Raw genomic sequence first — 21,818 nt, forward strand, 5'->3', positions numbered from 1 at the left:
TATACAATTTGTCTCAATAACTTCAGTGTCTGTTGTGACTGCATACGCGGCCACTAAGTCTCCTGTACTTGCTCTCATGCACGATCCATCTACATACAACGTCAGGTCTGGATCTAACAATGGAACGTCTGTCAAGTCTTGTCTAGGTTTCGTCTTTATTTCAATAATTTCAACACAATCATGAGCTAGTGGGTCTGTTCCAATTACAGGTAATAGTGTAGCAGGATTCAATGTATTACACCGTCGGATCTCTATGTGTGGCTGAAACAATGTCAGTTCATAACCGGTAAGTCTTGCTATGGTCAAGTGTTGTGTTTGTGTTCGGTTCACAAGAACTTCTACTGCATGTGGTACTTGTACTGTCAATGGATGTCCTAACACTATGGCATCGCTTTGTCTGATTGCTAAAGCTGTTGCTGCCACTGATTTCAGGCACGCGGGCAAAGCCTGAGCTACGGGATCTAATGTACTGGAAAAATAAGCACATGGCTTGCGTGATCCTGCTTGATCCTGAGTGAGTACTGACAAAGCAGTACCTTCGCGTTCTGTAACAAAGAGTGTAAAATGTTTGCTATAACATGGTGTTGCTAAAACAGGTGCTTGGCATAAAGCTTCCTTTAGGCTTTCAAAAGCTTGTGTATGTTCCTGAGTCCAAGGGAGAACAGTCGATGTGGCTGCCTCCTGTGTGGTTAACTGAATGAGTGGTTTTGCTAGAAATGCGTACTGAGGGATCCACTGCCTACAATATGAAGTGAGGCCTATGAAAGCCCGCACCTCCTTTTGTGTCTGGGGTATTGACATGTTAGCAATTAACTGGATGCGATCTGGTGTAAGCTGCCTTCCCTCCTTGGACAGCGAGTGACCAAGATAAATAACTCGCTGGACACAGAATTGCAGCTTAGAAGGAGACACCTTGTGCCCCTTGTCGGCTAGAAAATGTAAAACTGTTAGAGAAGCCTTTTCACATTCAGGTTCGCTTCTCGCGGTGATCAGCAGATCATCGACATATTGAAGCAGTGCAGTGTTGACTGGCATGTGGATACTGTCAAGTTCTCGTTTCAGTGCTTGGCTGTAGATGCTGGGGCTTTCTGTGAATCCTTGGGGAGCGCGTGAGAATTTAAAGCTGCGCCCATTTAAACTGAATCCGAACAAATATTGGCTTTCCGGATCTATTGGGACGCTAAAAAAGGCATTCTTGAGATCAATTACAGTAAAGAATGTTGCTTCGGAATCAATTGCTGTCAATAATGATGATATATCGGGGACCACAGGAAATTGTGGCACAATGCACTTGTTTAGTTCACGCAAATCAATAACCAATCGGTATACTGGCGGAGCAGTAGGGTCAGTTCGTTTAAGAATCGGAATTATCGGCGAATTACATACATTGGAGTCTGTTTCTACAACTACTCCTTGGGCAATTAACTCATCAATGATTTTCAGCAAAGCCACTACAGCATCTTGCGGTAACTTGTATTGTCGCAATCGTGGTAATACCACTCCTGCCTTGAGTGTAACTCGGTATGGTGTAATGTTCATGCAACCAACATCAGTAGGGCCTTGTGCCCATAGATGTGCTGGTAAAGTCTGTAGTCGGGGATCCATGTCTCTAGACACATAGTGACCTTTAAAATCACGTAAAAACAACCTTATTCCTCCCGGAGAACAACATATTATGGCTCCTAGGGCTTTCAGAGTTTTAATTCCTAACAGATTTTCTGGGCATGATTTAGTAAGCAATAAATCTGTAGTTCGTGTCAAAGGTCCTATCGTAAGTGGAAGAGGCTGTGATACTTCATTAACAATAGGTTTTCCTGAAAAACCAAGGGAAACATTTTGAGAGCCTGAGAGGGGTGCCCCTGGAACTTCACTACGTTTTATAGTTGTTCGACTTGCCCCTGTATCGAGTAAGAATTTTCTATCTTGACCTAATAATTCACTATGTACATAAGGTCCTTCTTGATCTACAGGAATCTCGATAAGCGGTAAGTCAACTTCCCTCTCTAGGCTGGTTCATGCGTAACGCTGATACTCAGGATATTCATACTGTGCAGTCTGATACATTTGTCGTGTTGTGGTTTGTGTGGCAGTAACAGGCAACGGTGGTGCAGCTGGCACAAACTGTATTGGCTGTTGTGCGGCTGGCATGGCCTGGGAATGCGGCATAGTTCCTTGTTCATTCTGATCTTGTCTGAGTGGCCGTGATCTTTCTTGTGTTTTACCTATGGCGATATTATGTTTTAAAACTGGACAGTCGTGTACGTAATGACCTGGCTTTTTGCAATAATTGCATGTCCCTTTTACCGGTCCTGCTGAATCGGAATGTGTCATACCCTTTTTATGTCCTTCAGCCGGTACTGTCTGAGACACTAGCATTTTCATTTTTGTATCTTTCATACGTCTTTGTTCGTGTTCTTGTTCATCTCTAATTCTATTGTGATGATACTGTAACATTTGTAGCATTTGTGACGGAGTGTTACTTTGCCAGGTACTCTCGAATTTCAATATTCTATTCTTTACTGGAGGTAAAGCATTTTCTACTAATTTTGTCACAAATAAATGTGGATACGACTCACTACTTGTTTTTATACCACTATTTATTCCAAAACATTTTTCAAATCGGGCATAATAGTCACTTGTGTCTTCATCATGCTTTTGTTTACAGGCCGTGATTGCACCCCAATCTTCCTTTTTCGTAGTTAATAAACGTGGCAGTACTTGTACTAGTAAACCTGGTAATGCTTTGACTTTATCCCCGAGCCCTGAACCTGCAGCTCGGGCCTTTTCTTCCGTCTCTAATGCTGTCCAATCTATCTTTTGGTCTCCCACTTCCCACTCTTTTTCTTTCAGTTTTTCATAAATGCCAGCAGGTAAGAGCACCTTTAATATCGTCATAATATCAGGATAGGTATACTCTCCCATCAGCAACATGTCCTTAATTTCTCGATGGAAACCCGCTGGGTCTTTGTCATGACTTGGTACTACTTTCTTCATCTCTAACAATTCAATTTTTGATATGGGTGTGTATACAAATACACGGTGAAACTCATTGTCTTCGCCTTTTATTGGGTGCACTTCTCGTAAGGGATTTTGTCTATCCATATAATACGGCGTTCTTTCTCTGCGGGGCAGCGAGAAAGAATCCGGACTTACAAAAAGGACATACTGTTTACGTGACACTAATATTTCTTTAATTAACTTGTTACTAGAACCTTTCCATCTGTTCGTGAGTAGTTCCGTTAATATATCAGGTAAAGGACCAGGGTCAGCATGTTGGCTCTTATATAGTATAAGGAGTTGCTGAATCATATAGATTCCAGCTAAACGTTGTTCATCTGCACTAAGGTAAAAAAACGTGTGTGCTACGGTCTTATCACCGTATTTTTCAGGACTGTCAATCCAGTGAACGGCTGATCTGGCCAATTCTTGCTCATCCATGGAATCGAGGAGGTGGTAACCCCTTCGTTCTCGTAGTAGTTTATCTGCGGCTTGGAACAAATGTTCAGGAGACTTTAAATTTATTACAGGCGTCGGATACGTTCTGCTATTATTTGAACATTCTGAGTGTATGGGATCAGAAAAGCATCTAGTATTATCACAGGATCTTCCTCTGCCTACGTATGCTATGGTTTCTGACTGTCTTGCGGAATTCCCTGATTCGGATACTTCATCTTGCTCGAACTCGTCTGTTTCCAATCTTTCTTCGTGAATACGTTCTATTTCTCTACGGATTTTTCGGCACATGGCTATTATACAGTTTTTCTTATCGTGTCTCCCTTCTGATATATTCTGGCTCCATCTTGTAAGAATAAGCATTGCATTCGGGTCTACCCCCGGACGGTCTTGATTTCTGATCACACAGTTTATGAGGAAACGTAACAGTTCCCCCTGTATCTCTACTTTCTGGAATTCCATAGCTCTGTTAATACATTCTGGGTCTCGCCCTGTTTGGACAAAATGATATATGTTATCTAGATGCGTAGTCATTCCTGGTAACCTCGCTAAATACTCTGCGGCTCGTCTGATACGTAATGATGCCAGGACCATTTCGTCCTCTTTACCGACCACCGGGTCATATCTACAATCTATAAGGAGTTCCTTAAGCGTACGTTCACTTACGAATTTGGGTGTACGTGAATGCGCTGATTCTTGAAAAACAAGTTTATTTATTCTAGGTGGCGTAAAAGTATTGCTTGCACCTCCCGTGGCCCCTTCAGGGGCGTCGGGTGTGAATGGATTCGTCGAACGTGACACAGCAACTATAGGTGTCGATACCACTGTAGAATCGATTGCGGGGACAGATGCGGAAACAGATGTGCTTGCCGGAGCTCGTGTCGGGACTTGCTGTTGCACGGGGACAGATACCTGATCCTGACGTTGAACCCCTCCGCCAGACGGTCTATGTGGTGTGGGGTTAGCATACTCGGGAGCTGCGTCATCTAGATATGAGGAAAGAAAAACATCTTCTGCGGTTCTGGGATGCCCTTTTGGATGTACCTTAATTGGAAATAATGGGGGTGGCAAGTCTTTTGGCATCTCTGGAACAGCCTTAGGTAGTCCTTCGGCTAGGAGAGGATACATACCACTCATAAGAGCGTTTCTTTGTCTATCTACTTGTTCTGATTTCACTCGGATACCTTCCTCAATTAATATATTTTCTTGAACTTCCTTTGAACTCTCTTTACTCCTCTCTTCTTGTCTACGTGCTTTTTCTGTACGTCTATGAGATTCTTTACGCCATAACTCAACAGCGTCTTTCTGTGACTGTCTGACTTTTCTTTTCCATAACTCTTCCTCCACTTTCATGATGCACTCTGCATCCCAGGTTCCCGCTGCGGGCCACCTTTGACTTTCCGGCATTCCCTTGGTATAATCTACCCATAGATCAAGAAACAATATGGCATCTAAGCCATGCTTGTGATACATAAAATGCCCTGGAGTGTCCCTAGGAGGAATAGGAACTGCTTCTTCAAGCACCCCTTTTCTAGTAGTAATCTGTCTTAACTTCGAAAAGAGCGGCATATTGACAACTGATCTGATACTTAATCTTGAACACACTTAATACAAAAAAAAAACACAACAATGAACAATCATTCATACCACAATATGTAGGACATTTTTAACACATTAAACATTAAACATTAAACATTTTAACCTTTAAAAATGACCAACAATGATGACAGTCTGCATAACTAATCACCAAGCAGAATTCTTGACAATAACTAGATACTTCGGAATACTTGATATACTGCTAAACAGTACATATACACTGCTAAACAGTGCAGACCGGATTTGTGTACCCAAATCCGTCTTGACCGGCACAACCTATGTGCGCGTCAACACGCCTCCCCGGCGATGGTACTCACCGGGTAGCTCCTTGAAACGGAAGGCCTCAGAGAATGGACGGGACTCGATGACTGCGGATAGCGGACCCTCTGGACATCGGGATTTCGAAAACCTGGTGGGCCTCTGTATACCTCGGATCTTGCTCTCTCAGCTAGGCTCTGGTCGGGATACTTCGCACTTCTCACCGCCTCGTCTGGGTTGATCGCAGCCTCAGTCGCCCCCGCTTGACCGGAGGGAGCTTACAGGAAATCCTGCTGGTACGCGTTTATGGTCCGTCCAGCTGTGGCAGGAGACCGGGCCTGCAACGCACCGCCGGCGCGTGAGATGAGAAAGTGTCCCTGTTCGGGCGCCATTATGTGGTAAATATTCTTTTTACCTTGACTGAATTTCATGCGGAATCTAAAATAAAGTAAAATAGCTCAGAATAACAAGAGGCAGAATCCGTGGTATAAGAGATTTTCTGAATGGCCTTTATTCCAAAATGGCCGACTCGAGTGGCGGCCTTCAGGTTCCGTCACCACGAGGGTTCAGGAAGTGAAGTACAATACTTTATTGACAAGAAGTAACTTTTATAGGTCATACATTACAATGAAACGAATGCAAAAGGCGTAACAATTGATAAGAGGAATGACATAGTGGTACGTAATCGAAACTAGGCGTAATAAGGAGCAGAAAGAAACATGATTGGCTCTGATTATCATGCATAGGTGGATCTATAAGATAATACTTAACATAGATGCGCGCGCAGCAGCATGACGTGTGATTGACGTGCAACTAGGGGGTGAAGGGGACTTGACATTTAGCTCTACATGTGGAGACGAGAAGTCTGGGGGGTCAAGTCAACCTAATCCCAAATCATATCTAACATCCTATGTTTAGAGAACTATGTTATCCACAAGAAAAGACTCTCGGACAGAATCTATTCTATACTGACTGTGTGTGCGTGTACAAGCGTCTAAGTGTCTATATGAGATGCGAGGGGCAGAAAACTTTCCATGGCAACAGGGCTATGAATTACTTGCAGGAGGACGGAAAGGCCGAGTCCTTTGCTTGTGAGCTAAAGGAAATGTTTACCTAAATCACTAGACAGGAATGCATCGGCTGAAGAGCAAAGTAGATAATTCGAAGGTGAAATACAGCTTCTTGGCAGGCAGGCAAAACTGGCCGAGGCAGGCACCGTTAGCTGCACAGGGAGTAGGACAAAGTTCATGGATACAGATGCGAGCTCAAGCTGAAGCTGTCAGAGACAGAGAGCAGGGAAGGCTTTGAGGACAGAATCGGGCCTACTTGCCTGAACTGTAAAAATGGAGTAACTTAGCCATATAAAGTCGGTGGCCTTTCATACTTAGGAATCGAATATCCAGCCCATTGATGGCGGATCTGACAGAGAACATGTTGACGGTGGACGCACATATGTTTGCGTTTTGGAAACTGGAACTGGAGGGAACATACATGTACTTGTGACATGCACATAGAACCGTTGGGGTCCAAGATAGGGGACATAACGAATCAGGAAAATCCACATTTCCACAGAGCCCTGAGCCACGGCTCTCTTCATGGGTTTCTGCACCAGTTTAGCGATCTCCCCAACAGTTTTGCCTTTTTCTGAAGTATATGCCAGAGGCTTCAGTATTAGCAGTTCCAGGCTCTGTCACTTGTGCAACTGACCTCCCAGACCTTTCAAGGTCAGGCCTTGGCCTCAACAGACAATTCCCAGGTCATCAAGGACAGTGCCCATCTCAGTCCCCATGCCCGCAGTAACAACCTCAAAACATCTTTAGTATGCACGTTGATACCTGGAACCACCCTGTCAGAGGCAAGATGTCCCACTTCCTTCATGGGGTGGCAGTGCATCACATCCGACAAATGGATCCTTCAAATCATCCAACGGGGCTATGCCCTGCTGTTCCTTTTTGATCCATTGCACCTTCCACCTGCTTCAGAATAGCTTTTGGAGGACCAGCTGTCCATTTTGAGTCAGGAGGCGCAGACTCTTTTGGCCAAAGGTGCCATAGAAAGCTTACCTATCTCAGAAGTAGGAACTACATTTTATCCCCACTACTACCTTGTGTCAAATAAGAATAAAAGCTTTCATTCTTTGTTGAATCTTTGCCTTCCCACTGCCTTCTTCAGAAGGACAAATTCAACATGATTGTGCTGGCCCAGGTTCTTTCTGCCATGGATCCAGAAGACTGGATGGTGGCAGTGGACCTACAGAATTCCCATTTCTATTTCCACCTCCTGTAGGCCCACTGACCCTATCTGCGGGTTATAGTGGGACACAAGAATTTTCTTGATGTGCTTCCTTTTGGTCTCATCAGTGTCCCTTGGGAATTGACAAAGGTGATGGTGGTGGTCATTACCCATCCTTGGAGGTCGGGTACTAGTCTTCCCCTACCTCGACTCCTGGCTGTTGAACGTTGGCTCACCACAGTTAGTCGTGTCCCACCTACAGACATTGGTGTACCTCCTTACACTTCTGGGGTTCGCAATCAACTAGTGAAATTACATCTGACTCCTTCACAGAGGCTTTATTTCATCTGAACCCTCCTAGATGCAGTGCACATTTGTGCCTTCCCTTTGGATCAGCTCATTAACCATGCAAGATGGCACATGCAAGTCCTGCAGTGGGATTTCAAGTCTCATTGGGTCCAGCACCAGAGTACTCTATCAGATTCCATCCAGGTTTCGGAGGAGATGGAAAAGATCTGCAGTGGTAGCTGCTCGCCCACAATAGGACCAGTAGCAGACCCTGCCCCCTACCACACCCAGAGCTGATGGTGGTGAGCCGACTCCACATAAACTTCCTGGTGTTGTGAACGTATTAATTGCCATTGATAGCTCTCCAACCAACCATCAAATGTAGGCTAGTGTAGGTTCTCCCAGGCCATACAACCACCATGCAGTCCTAGGTCCTGTCCCAGGAGGGAGAGCACCTCTTGAACTGGATGGGTCATTAGGACATCTTCCTGGGCATACACCACCTTGCGGGATCTTTGAATTACATGGCAAACAAACTCAGCCAGCATTGCCTAGCAGATCATGAATTGCAGCTACACCCAGAGATGATGCAGGGCATCTTCCACCAATGGAGAGAACCCTAGCTTGATCTCTTTGCCACCACCAAGAACATGCATTGGAGCTCCCAAGAAGGCTCTCTCTTAGAGATGCATTCTGCCTAGTGAGGAGCACTGGTCTCCTGTGTGTCTTTCTGCCACTTTCTGTCCTGCCCTGAGCTCTGAAGAAGAGCAGGGATGGCATGGCTCAAGTCATATTAATGGCTCCGGATTGACCTCGGACAGAGTGGCACTGGACAGTGTGGCACCGGGAACTTCTGGGCGTGAGTATCTGTCTTTCGATCAGAAAGCCGCTTCGTGAGAGCCTTCATTTGCAGCAGCAGGCTTTATCAATCTGCACCTCCATGCATGAAGATTGAGCAGTGGTGATTGGTTTCCTATGGTATTCCTTTCATAGTTGTTAATGTGATCTTAGAAGCAGGCACCCTACCACAAAATCAGTGTACGCCGAGTGTTGGGATAGGTTTGTGGCTTGATGTGGCACCAACCCGACAGACCTGTTGCAGGCCACATTGTCGAACATTTTGATATTCATTTTATCTTTGGCCCAATATGGCCTTGCAGTGGGCACAGTCAAAGGTTACTTCTCAGCCCATTCGGCCATTTAACATTTGCCAGACCAGCAATCCTTATTCAAATGACCTTTTCTGATTACATTTCTAACATTGGGATTTAACTTTGGTTCTCACGTTCCTAACGTGTACCCCTTTTTAGCCCAAGCACAGTTGTCTTTTACACCTTATGACCTTGAAAACTGTCTTTCTGTTCACCATAGCATCAGCCCGTCGCATGAATGTGCATTAGGGCCTCAGTCTTATACCAACTTTTATTCTGAATAAACTGAAGTTGGGAACCTGAGATGCGTTCATGCAGAAGGTAGTTGTGCCTTTTAACGTCGGGCAAACTATCTCTCATCCAAAATTCACTGCTGCCCCTCACCTCATGAAAGAGGAAGAGAGACTCCATTGTTTGGACTCCAAGAGACCACTGAATTTTTACATTATTCTTACTAAGAACAATCAGATGAACTACCAGCCCTTTCTGGGGTTCTCTGGAGCAAAGAAGGTCAATGCTGTGCAGAAGCAGACCTTATCACCCTGGATCATCCCCTGTATTAAGATCTGCTACACATTGGCTAAGAAGCATCCTTCAGATGATCTGAGACGTCATCTACTATAACCGAGGCTACTACCACTGTGTTAGCATGTGGAGTCCGTATCCTGGATATCTATAGTATAGGACAAGGACTACCCATTACCACAACAGGGCCAAGGTACTGATAATATTGAAAACAATTGGTCCCATTGGACTGAGTATTTTGTTATAGTTTTTGAATCAATCACAGGCATTGGATAGAACATATGAGTCATGTGGACACTTTCCTTCTTACTTCCGCACAACATATGTTCTTTGTGTGGAATACAAGAAAACAATCAAACTTGCAAAAACGTTCAAGCCTTCTCTTCTACTTGTCCCACTTTTAAATATCATGCACCCTACTTTGTGGGCTACAAGACCTACACAAGGGTGACTTACTAATATTTAAAATGGAGTTGTTTTACTTGTCAAAAAAGGTTACTTTTACGGGTCATGCTGCAGGTTTAAACTGGTAAGCCTGTAGCCATGTTTTCTGTGTCACACTAGCGGATAGCACAATAAGTGCTGAGGTTTTCAGGTGATGTTTAACTTCATGCCATGGCTGCAGTTGCTACAACATATACTATGCCCTATAGGACAGTTAAATACCCCAGTCAGAGATTAGTCCATTTTTACATTTTAGCGGCAAAGCACCTATAATGGAACTGGACATCACGGCCCCAGTTTGTATAGTCTAAAAAATAGCAATAAAATTCAATGAAAAAAATGGGAGTGACCATTCAAAAAGGTGCATTTTATCACAGTTGTGCATTTGAATACTCCTTTGGTTTTTAATGGAGTTTTGTGAAGGTGAAGCTGGCTTGTTTGCCGTGTGATGTCATTGTTTTATAAAATGACCAAGACTTTGTTCTTTTTGTAGGAGCCTCCTTCCTGAACACTCACTGCTGGCAACTACTTTATTGTGCTTTCAAATACAGCAGCAAGGAAAAGAAAACCTCTTTAGTGATGACGAGCTTGCTTTTTTTGTTCAAGGTATAGTATATGCTTTGCTATTATTGCATAGAAATTAATAATGAGAAGGTGTGAGAAGGCGGTTCTGACAATCTGATTCACCTGGATTTTTTGCTTTTTTTAATCACCAGATATTTTACCTTTTACTCTGCGAGAGCCTCATAACCTGTGACTAACCCACGGTAAACTCATGGTAAAATGGACTGCATGTCTTTACCACCTTGTGAGATAAGGCTGCTGCAACACAGCCAGGGTGAGGGGCACTGGTCTGGTTACATGTGGACATGTGTGAGACTCCTGCACACAGGTAGCCAGGTGCAGTAGGGACTCTGCAGAGTTGGGTAGTGACCTGGGATAGGCCTCATAATGGGTGGTACACATTTAGGGAAGTCAGTGTTCTTTACTGTCTTAAATGTAGTAACAGTACATTATACTCCAATGAGAAAGTCTACCTTATGGCGCAGCTTCAGCTCCCCTGGGTCCACAAACTCCAGAGTCACACCTATGTACACTGTAATTTGTGTGAAAAGAACAATTTTGTAAATTCCAAAAGCATATCTGTCAAACTCACGGGTCATCCAAAAATGTCATGTTTCTCTGGCTCAGCTCAGGATCAGAGCCCAGGTCTTTTGTCACCCAGTTGGGCTGGGTTATTACTTTTCTCCCCAGCTGCAGGAACAAAGGCCTCAACCCCCAAGAAAGCAATTGACAGTGCTTATGTCAACTCTCAAGGAGGAAGGGAATGGGTGGTATTGCTCTGCATCAGTCAGCCACTGTCACCCTGTGCCAGGGAGAGGGCCTGCCCAGGCCACTCTACAAAGGAGGGAGTCCAGACCAAAGGAGGTTGCTCCTTTGAAGAATTGTGGGGGGAAGGCCCTGGAAGTGATGCCAGCGAGGGGTGAGACTGAGAGCACATTTGGCAAGTGACTTCTGGGTGTCGCCATCTTGAATTATACCAGAAGCCTGTGCAGGAAGGTTGAAACAGGGGTGGAGAGGTAATGTGGCACCTCAGGATAGGCCAGAAGTGCATTCCTGCTGGCACCTCCCGCCCCTCCCCCTAAAATGTCTTGCGCAGGGGGGGAGCTCTCTCTTGGATGTGCTTTTTCTGAGGAACACTGGGACTGGAGGCTGATGCCATTACCAGTTGAAAGGAGGAAGACGCCATGGACAGTTGGAAGGAGCAACCCCCTGACTGTCCCCAGGACTAAGGACTCTGTCTCTGATTGACCCCAGGACTAGTGGGAGAAAGATTGGGCTTCTGCACAAGGAGGAGAGAGGCCCAGAAGGAGAGCAAATCAAAAGGCTGGCACAAGGAGCCAGTGAAACCGCCCCCTGCAACGCTTGTCACCCTTTTAGGCCAGGAGACCTAGGGAAAGTGTCTCAGGTGGCTAGGGCTATCCGCGTGGAACAAAGTGAGCCAAAGACCGTCCATATCAGCCCCACAGGGCCCGAGATATCCCCATGTAAAGTTTGGTGACCTTTGGGAGGACCAGGGCTGAAGCCTGTGGGGCTCCGCTGCCACTTTCATCATTTTCCCTAGGAGGGACTAGGGCCCGGGGGTGCCCCCAGGAAGAAAACCTGCTGGGAGTGCCATTGTGTATCCCCCGGTAAAGTAGATGAAAACAGGGAATGCTGTCGTGCCCCCGCGAAGCTGCATGGGGCCATGGACCCCATCCCTGGGCCACAACAAAGAGATGGAGGCGGGGAGTGCCGTTGCCCCACCCCCCACGAGACTGCCAGGTGTCCCAGGACCCCATACCTGGGACCCAGCGACACCGGAGAGGAGGGAGAGTGTCGCCACGCTCACCCATGTGGCCCATACGCCCAACCGCCCAGCACTCGTCTGCCCAACAGAGGAACAAACGGTCAATAGCATTAAAGGCTTTCTCAAAGTCTAGAAACGTTAAGGGACTACGGCCTTTCAAATTAGATAAACGTGCCAGTGCCACCTGGACTCTATGGATACAATGTTGAGTTCTCTGATGTGCATAAAGCCGCATTGGATGGGGTGGCATAACTTTTAAGCAACTACCACTTTTAAATACTAAGCACCCAACCATGTGGGCTACAAGGTCTACTTAATGGTGACATATTTAATATCTAAAAATAAGATCTTTGTCTGTCAAAAAAGGATCTTTTGAGAGGTTTGCCTGCAGGTTTAAAAGCTATTGGAGCCAGGCTACACAGGTGGACCTGAAGTAATGTTTCCTTTGTCAGCATTTTGTCTGGCACGTGTGCTGCACTCTACAGGTGACATTTAACTTTTCCATTCCATTGATATCTTTGCTGCACCATATCGAATGGCTTTACTGGGAAGTTAAATATGCCAATTAGGAGTTAGCCAATTTTCCATGTTCTAAGGGTCAGAGCACATACACTGGGGACTGGATAGCAGTGTCCCAATGTGCAGATATAAAAAATCAGCAGCATCGGTCCATAAAAAATGCGGGGTGACCACGTCAAAAGAGTCCCTTTCTCTGTGTTGAAATGGTTTTTTGTGATTGGAAAATAAGCCACCCAATGGAAAATAATGGAAAAGAGGAATGACAGCGGTAGACTTGTTAGGTATGAACATCTGATAGAACTGATAATAGGGTTATCAGCAATATCTAGTGAAGATACTTGATGCCTATCTATAACTTTAGGTGAAGGGGATTGCAAAACACAGTCTGGTGACAACGAGTGTGCTTTCTGATGATTTAGATCGTGGAAAGATTGAGGTTTGGAAATATACACAAATTGTCAAAGTTAACGGCAAAATATGTCTAGAACAGCCAAGACTACAATGCTAATGCAAAGATTTAACAAAGGAGTGTGGAATTCAGTAGTTGCTAAGCGTGTCAACTGCTCTCGATACTTACTCGAAGGTGTATTAGATAACCAGGGAATGCCCAGTATTACAGTTAATTATAGTAATAATAATTTTATTGCTTATAATTAATTAAAACCATTACAAAAACTGCACTATAAAATTCATACAAACTAAAAAGTGGGTATAAAAAAGATCATACGCTGAATATTACAGTTAAAAGCTTCCTGTTTCAGACATAGATGTCATAACTCCAAAATGAGAAATTACAAATGCAAATTTAGTTTCATTGTTGAGGAATTTTCTAGATTCATTCAGGAAATAGAGGTGCTTCTGGATTATCAAACATTCAAAAAGTGTAGTGCCCCAGGACACCTTTCAGATAATGCTGCAGGGTAGCGGCGCCTGAGGATTTCTCCATATAGTGCACTCAACACTATTCCTTAACTCAGTCCATAAATCAGCCAACTTGGAGCGGTAACTGGTGTGCAGGGATCATGCAGGGAAAGGAGGAGGGTGGACTTCGATGCCTGTATCAGGAAGCTGTATCAGGCATCTGTGTACATTCCCGTTCAGCTCATGCTTTTGTGAAGTGTTGTCTCTAAAGCACACATTTGAAGGTGGATCCAGTGGAATCTTGGATTTAAACCATACAAGATTACCAGAAGCATACAAAATGACTATTTTCATGCCCTGACTTGGTGGATTTTTTAAATTCAGGATTAGTTTGGAATGGGAAATATCACAAAAGAATTAGGTGAATATTTGGGTCAAAACATATGCAAATTGTGTTTGTATTTCTTAGGGCGTTCTGTCTTACCAAATAACGTGTTTGCAGGCTTTATCCACCAGAATTTCTTCCCATCCAAAAGATTCCTGTAGATCCTTGTGAATCCCACTAATGCATGCATATCATTGTTGCCTTGTGGGGATCCAATGTGCACAGGAACAGTGCAGAGAGTCCTAGCACTCCAGACAAAACTGTTTTTTTTTTACCTTTGGAGCAGTGGCGCAGCTAGGCCTTAGGCCACCTGGCGTTTGCCACTTGCAGAGCCTGAGAGAAGAGCGGGGGGGGGGGGGAGGAGGCTGCCGATTAAGTGGCCGCAGGTATGAGCGGGGGAGGGGGCGGGCTAATAATTTGTTGTAATTTAGCACCATCTAGCAGTGACACCCTAAGGCTGAATGTTGCCATGTGGGAGAGCTGGCCCTGGTCTTGTAGCATATCATGTAATACTGATGGACAGCTATGCCTAGCCCTGAAAGACAGGCTGGTAGAAAGAGATATATGCAAGTCTAGTGGTTGACACCATTAGTGATTAAGAGGAGCATCCCAGCGTAACAGAACCCAAGGGGCAAGGAATCTTGCCAAGGACAATGTACTTTGTATGTGTGAAGCCATGTTCAAACTACAGTGTTTGGTGGAGGAGGTTGATGAAAAGGACACTACATCTCTCTCACCAACATTTTCCTTAAAAAACAATATCGACAAAGCAGTTTTCAGTTATATCAAAGAGATATTGCCTTTTCTTGTGAGAGAGTGCTGGCTCTAATATCACCAGATGTTGACAGCTAGTCTCATTAGCAAGACTCCATTACCCATATAAAATATTTGTGTGCTTCTTACATTTCATATGTTGTAAGCATGTTTAGTGAATCTCTTGTCATATGATCAAGTTTCGTATCACCGATGTCATTGTGTTTTTGCAGGAAGTTCTGCCTTTGGTAACTCTGCTCTTGGAATGGGAGACATGGGTTCTGATCTCAGCCCCCCGCCATGGCTCCCCTCAGACAGATGGGAGGACGTGCTGGTTTTGTCCACGATTCCAGGCATCTTACGCAGTGTGTGCATACAGGTCGGCTAAGGTTCAATTATTATTAACAATGAAGTATATTAGAACTTGAATATGTTTTCTTTCAGCATGACATGAAGCTCAATGATTGTACGTATGATCTGGAGACCAGGGCCCTAGTTGTCTGTCCTTCATGTCTACTAGCCTGACCCCATATGCGGAAGTGGAGTACAAGTACCTACTGTTGCAGAAGGAAATAGCCACATTATCAGTGAAGCTTGGTGGCCAGGCAGTCAGCAGGGATATCTAGGTTGGTGGCAGGCAGTGGAGTCTACCCACCTACTTAACCTGTTGGTGGCATAATGATGTGGTCAGTCGGAGCGCAGCGGACGGAAGGCCCGGGCCTCCGACAGGCTCAAGGAGCTCGTTGGTTGGAGCGTAATCCCTAAATGGGGGCGGTGCCACCCTATTTAATCTGTACACTTTTTCCAACATACGTTGATTGTATTCTAAACCTTCTATAGATCAATAAATCCTATGGCAATATGCATGTATGGCAATTTACTAGACTATATACAAGAAATGTCCAGTGTAGCTAATATATTCGATGCGCTTGAACCCAAAGTCCATACAGGTGTGGTGTGTGATGGCTTGTAAATGACCCTTCAAGGTCATAAACCTGGAACCGGGTCAGTTATTGCCTTATTACCAAGTACACTTGATGACATTTCAGTATGAGCATCATGGGAGGTATAGATAGAACTCCTAACCTCTGTCTGTTGTTACTCTATATGTTGGAGTGAGTCTGATGGTTTAGTGGATTAATGCACTCACTGAAGCTATCCTGTCTAATCTCTTGGTCATAGTTTCATCTCCTGGCAGGTCTGCACAGCCGTTTCCTTGCCCGAGGTAGATCAAATGAGTAGCATTGAGGTGTGTAACAATTCTTTAGCATCAAGGTCCTCCCCGTGGATGAAGGTGTGGGTTATAAATACACATCATGCTTTGTAATGAGGTTTCCTAGGAAGCACCCAGTTCACTAAACTGGAGGAGCTTGATTATTGGCTGACCCAGTGTTTACCATTTCGTAGCGACACCGAAAGCACTGTTTAGAATAAACTTTTCTGCCGAGTTTTATTTTTACTATTGAAGACGTAACTTTTTATCATTCACTGCTTTTTCCTGTTTCCAGGTTGCAGGGAAATCATCAATCTGGGAGAAATGGTACAACTCGGTGTATCCTGAATTAGAAACATTTCCCTTTGAAGCTACTGAGAATAAAGGTAACCCCAAAGTATAATGATTTAACATACTTATTTTGTCTTAGGTGATTTTAAGGGTCTCTTGCTATGTCTGAGAGCCGCAGGGTGTTCTATCAGTATCATGAGATCCTGGATGAAAGGACCCGTCTTCAGGCTTTCCTAAACTGCCTCAAAAGAAGAGTCTGTCCAGTACCTAATTTGTTAAAAAACATAAGTGCCAGGGCCCTCGTTAGCAGGTCATTTCAGCTTTCACCGCCCATTGTTCCCGGCGGCGCTGCCAATGACAGTACCAACACAAGCATCCATCATCTCACTATGAGTGTGACAATTCTGACTGTCCTAGGCCCCCAAAGCTATACGAATGTCTTGGGTATCAGGTATTAGTCATTTTTAGTTTATCTTTAATTAATAAACAACTGTTGTTGTGTACATCACTAAATTACACAAACAGTGCCACCAGCTGTCAGACAAGCACTGGATATATACCAACTCAAATTAAGCACTATGTCTGTCTATACAGTTGGAAAGTGGGCATCTCAAATTACGGATGAGACAATCAGAAGGTTGGCAGATCTGGATGACCTCTGTGAGGTTAGGCATTAATTGTACCTGTCTGGATATTACAGATGAGACTCTTAGTAGGTTGGCAGATCACAGTGAGCTCAGTGAAGTAGAGTGTCACTGTGCACACTGGGTATTAAGTGGGCCTATTTGGATATCATGGATTATGCTACCAGAAGGTTGGCGGATCTGTATGACTTCTGCGAGATAGAACTGCTGTGCATGTTGGGTATTAATTGTACCTGTATGGGTATCACAGATATGTCTCTTAGAAGCTTTGCAGATCTGCATGACCTCTGTAAAGTATAGTAAGACTGTACCTGTTGGGTATTAATTGTACCTGTGTGGATATTGTGGATTAGACTCTTAGAAGACTGACTGATCACAATGATCTAATTGACTTAAAGTGGGGCTCTGCTCATTGGGTTTAAATTGTACCTGTTTAGATATTACCGATAAGACTCTCAGGAGACTGGTAGATCTCAAAGACCTTAGTGACGTAGGGTTGTGCGTGTTGGGTATTCATTGTGTCAATTTGAATATCATGAATCAGACTTGCAGAAGGTTCCCAGATCTGGATGACCTCTGCAAGGCAGAGCGGGGCTGTGCATGTTGAGTATTAATTGTACCTGTTTAGATATTATGGAATAAAACATTCATAACTTGGGAGATCTGGATAACCTCTGTGAGGTAGAGTGGGGCTGTGTGTGTTGGATGTTAATTGTACCAGTATGGATGTTACGAATTAGGCTCTTAGAAGGTTGGCAAGTCTAAATGATCTCAGTGAGGCACAGTGAGGCTGTGTGCATGTTGGGTATTTATTGTACCTGTATGGCGATTACGGATGAGGCTTTCAGAAGATTGGCAGATCTTGTTAATTTCAGTGAGGTAGAGCGGGAATGTGTATGGTGTGTATTCATTGTATTAGTCTGGCTTTTACAGATGAGTCTCTCAAAAGATTAGCAGATCGGGATGACCTCTGCGAGGTAGAGTGGGACTGTGCCCACAGGTATTAATTGTACCTGTATGGATGTTATGGATTAGACTTTAAGAAAGTTGTCCAATCTCGATGGTATCACATTGTGCATTAATTGTATTTGATGATATCACGTTGTGTATTGATTGTACCTATTTGGATATTACAGATGATACTATCAGACGGCTAGGAGGCCTTGATGACCTCGGTGAGTTAGAGCATGGCTATGCATGTTGAGTTTTAATTGTACATGGATGGATATTACAGGTGAGTCTCTCAGAAGGTTGCCAGATATTGATAATCACAATGAGGTAGAGTGGAGAGAGTAGGTAGAGCAGGGCTGTGCACGTTGGGTATTATTGGCACCTCTATGGGAATTATGGCATAGACTCTTGGAAGATTGGCAGATCTCGATAATTTCAGTGAGATAAAGTGGGGCTGTCAATATTGGTTATTAATTGTACCTGTATAGAGATTATATTCTTTGAAGGTTCTAAAGATATTACGGATTAGACTCTGAGAAGGATGGTAGATTTCAACGACCTCAGTGGGTTCGAGCAGGGCTGTGCGTGTTAAATATTGTTCATATATATTTGGATATTACGGCTGTGATTCTAAGAAGGTTGGCAGATCTTGGTGACCTCTGTGAGGTAGATGTGGGTTGTGCGCATTGGATATCAATTGTGCCTGTTTGGATAGTATGGATGAGACTCTCAAAATGTTGGCAGATCTTGATGATATCAGTGGGTAGAGTGGGGCTGTGCGTTGGGCATTAATTGTACTTTTATGGCTATTACGGATTAGACTCTGTGAAGGTTTGCAGATCTCAATGACCTTAGTGACTTTGAGCAGGGCTGTGCGTGTTGGATATTAATTGTACATATTTTGATATTAAGGCTGAGACTCTCAGAAGGTTGGCAGATCCCAATGATATCAGTGAGGTAGAACGAAGCTGTGTCCGTTCAATATTAAATGTGCCAGATTAGACTCTTAGAAGGTTGGCAGATCTTGACGATCTCAATGAGGTAGAGAGAGGTTGTGTGCATGAGGTACTAATTGTACCTCTTTGGATATTACTGATAAGACTCTTAGAAGTTTGACTGATCTTGATGACCTCAGCAAGCCAGAACATGGCTGTGTGTGTTGGGTATTAATTGCAGGTGAGGCAGAGAACCTCACCTGCAACTGACACTTTTCTCAACTTTTGACATACTTAAGCCAGAAATAAACTGGTTAAAAAAACACATCTGCAGATTTTTTAGCAGAGAATTATGGCAACTTGAATTCTCAAGCTGCCCAATATTAATATTATTATTATAGACAATACTGAACTGGATATGGTTTGGTAAGCCAACGTGGTACTTAATATATGGAGTAATTCAGGGAGCTTTAACATCATGCTGAAGCTATCGGCAAGCCACTTAGGCTTGGAGCATGAACATATGGTTGTTGTACTAATTGCATAAAAACAGGAACACAACTGTGCCCTGCACGAATACTCATTGAGATTGCCCATAGATGTCACAGATATGACAAAGAGCAGCTCCAACAGACTCATAGTGTAAGCACTGAACAGTAGCCTGCTAGCCAATGCTGATATAACCGATGTTACTAAATACAGTGCCTGGCTTATTAACTGAAATGTAGGTCAGAGCTATTGGCTTTGCCAATTATTGTTTTTCAAAAATGAAGAGATCAATGCAGACTCTTTATGCTTTGGCATTGCATGGCCTTCAAGAGATCCTCTTTTGTGGGGTTCTGCCATCCTTGTAGCACACACGCATGCACACACTTTCTCTGCCTTTCTCTCTTGTGTTTGCAGCTAAAATTCAACCCACAGAGGTATCTTACTGTGTTTGGAACCAATGAGCTACAAACTTAAAAGAAGCAGCGACAGATAGTACCTTTGCTCATAGACCGATCTTATTGCAATTGCAACCTGCAAGTGGGCCAGAATGTGGCCCAGTGGAGGAAGCACAGCATTGTAAGTTTGACTTCGAAGGTTTATTCAGAAATGGGGAATTGCCAGTAAATAGGGAATACTGCACTCACCCATGCTGATATTGCCTACCATGGGATTGTCCGAGTGCAACAATCTTGACCTGTGATACTGCCTCAGGACTTGTAATCCTTATGGGACTGGTACATTCCATTACCTGCCCTATCTGGATTAAATGGCCTCTCATAATGAAGAACCATGAGGGCTTATTTTAGGTATTAGCGGTATTACATGTCCATTAGGCAAACATACAGAATAAGTGATTGAATACTGACAATAAACAAACAAGCATTTGCAATGCAATCGGTCTCGACTTTGGGAGCTTATATGTATTTAGCTATGCAGCACATTAGCCTGGGTGCTGAAAAATCTACTGTTCTTTAACATGGAGGTAAAGTAAGCACCAAACTGTGTAACACGTCAGGGATGGGAACAAATGGTGAGAAATATTGCCTTACAGCGGGAAATGGTAAAGTCCAAAGCTCTGTTTTTAATATAAAATCAGGTCCTTCGGTGGTCATATCACTGAAAATACAAGATTTGAAAAAAATATTATTGTCTACCGGTGCTCGTGAAAGACAATTTCGATGGACTGGAATCTAGAGAATGCCAAAGTGATTCTGGTAGTTTACTGACCTCTGCTGGTCGTTTTCTATCAAGACAGTTAAATATAGGCAGTTGAACAGAAAAAAAGTCCCTAAGCGGAAGAAGACGAGTCCTAGGGCTGATCTCCAGAGGCCACAAAGTACATACACATAAGTATATACTAAAGAATATACATGAGGTCTCGAATGCTCGACCTAAAAAGGATAAAGAATAGATAGAGAAAAAGCATTCAGAATGTATTGTATTAGCTCACAAGCTCTGGCACGGTGGTGCGCTTCTTTTTTGATGGATTTACACGTGCTCAGGTGAAAATGCCATAACTCATTATGCAAGAGAGTCAGTTGCTGAAGAGTGCAACCCACAATCAGGCTGAATAACTATTATTTTTATTCCTTTATGTGACCCTCATGCAAAATAATTCAATTTTGGGACTCCATAAAATAACAAACATATGTTGTCAAAAACTTTCTATCAAATTTTAAATACTGCAGACAAGCTAAAGAATTTTTGGAGCTTGAGGACACACCCCTAAAGATATAGGGTTAAATGTTTGCAGTTTAAACGTAACACTAGATATAGACACTGTAAAACATAACAAGGAAGCTAAACATTTAAACTGCATTTGTGGGGCGCAGAGACACGTATTAAAAGGATACTCCAAAGGGAATGTTCTAGGTTGCTTTGTTCCTTAAACTAAAAAAAATGTTGTACATAAAATAGCCCAAAATGTGCATGGAACTTTCAAGCGTCTCAAATAAATTTTGACAATTCAATCTTGCCTTTAATTGTTTTAAATTATCAAACCAAATGTGAAGTGTAACACCTTTAGTCAGTCTTGACTTTTTCGTCAAAAGAACTTTGCATGCTGGAATTGTTTACACTGTTAAACCTGTGAAAACACAAGTCCAAAATGCAATGTGGAGGTGGCTAAAAAGCTAGGAATTTCACAAGAAAAGAGACTTACTTGACAGCTGTGAACATATTTACCAATTTAAACTCTGCAGTTATATCCAGTTACCTCCTTTAAAACTGCAAACACATGGGGGCATATGTATCAAAAACCGTATTTGCGATTCTCAAATAGCGATTTTTTGAGAATCGCTATTTGAGAATTTCAAAACGGGATGTATTTAAAAAATCGCACATATTTTGTGAATTCTTAATATTCCTTAATTGCGATTAGCAAATTGCGAAATCGCAATTATGGAATACCTTCCCATTCATTCCTATGGGCCAGGAATGAATGGGAAGTCATTCTCAAATTGCGATTCGCAATTTGCTAA

General features: G+C 43.5%; 1 protein-coding gene across 1 annotated transcript in view; it reads left to right on the forward strand.

Moving 5' to 3' along the window:
- LOC146859134 (uncharacterized) overlaps positions 1 to 21,818 on the forward strand; it is a 2,052,335-nt gene that overhangs the window by 1,407,677 nt on the left and 622,840 nt on the right. Inside the window, exons 84-86 of the mRNA XM_085649806.1 lie at positions 10,441 to 10,553; positions 15,049 to 15,194; positions 16,324 to 16,414. Coding sequence (XP_085505932.1) covers positions 10,441 to 10,553; positions 15,049 to 15,194; positions 16,324 to 16,414 — 350 coding nt within the window. The remainder of the gene's footprint in view (positions 1 to 10,440; positions 10,554 to 15,048; positions 15,195 to 16,323; positions 16,415 to 21,818) is intronic.

The sequence above is a fragment of the Triturus cristatus genome, chromosome 3_2, assembly GCF_964204655.1.
Source record: "Triturus cristatus chromosome 3_2, aTriCri1.1, whole genome shotgun sequence".
NCBI lineage: Eukaryota > Metazoa > Chordata > Amphibia > Caudata > Salamandridae > Triturus > Triturus cristatus.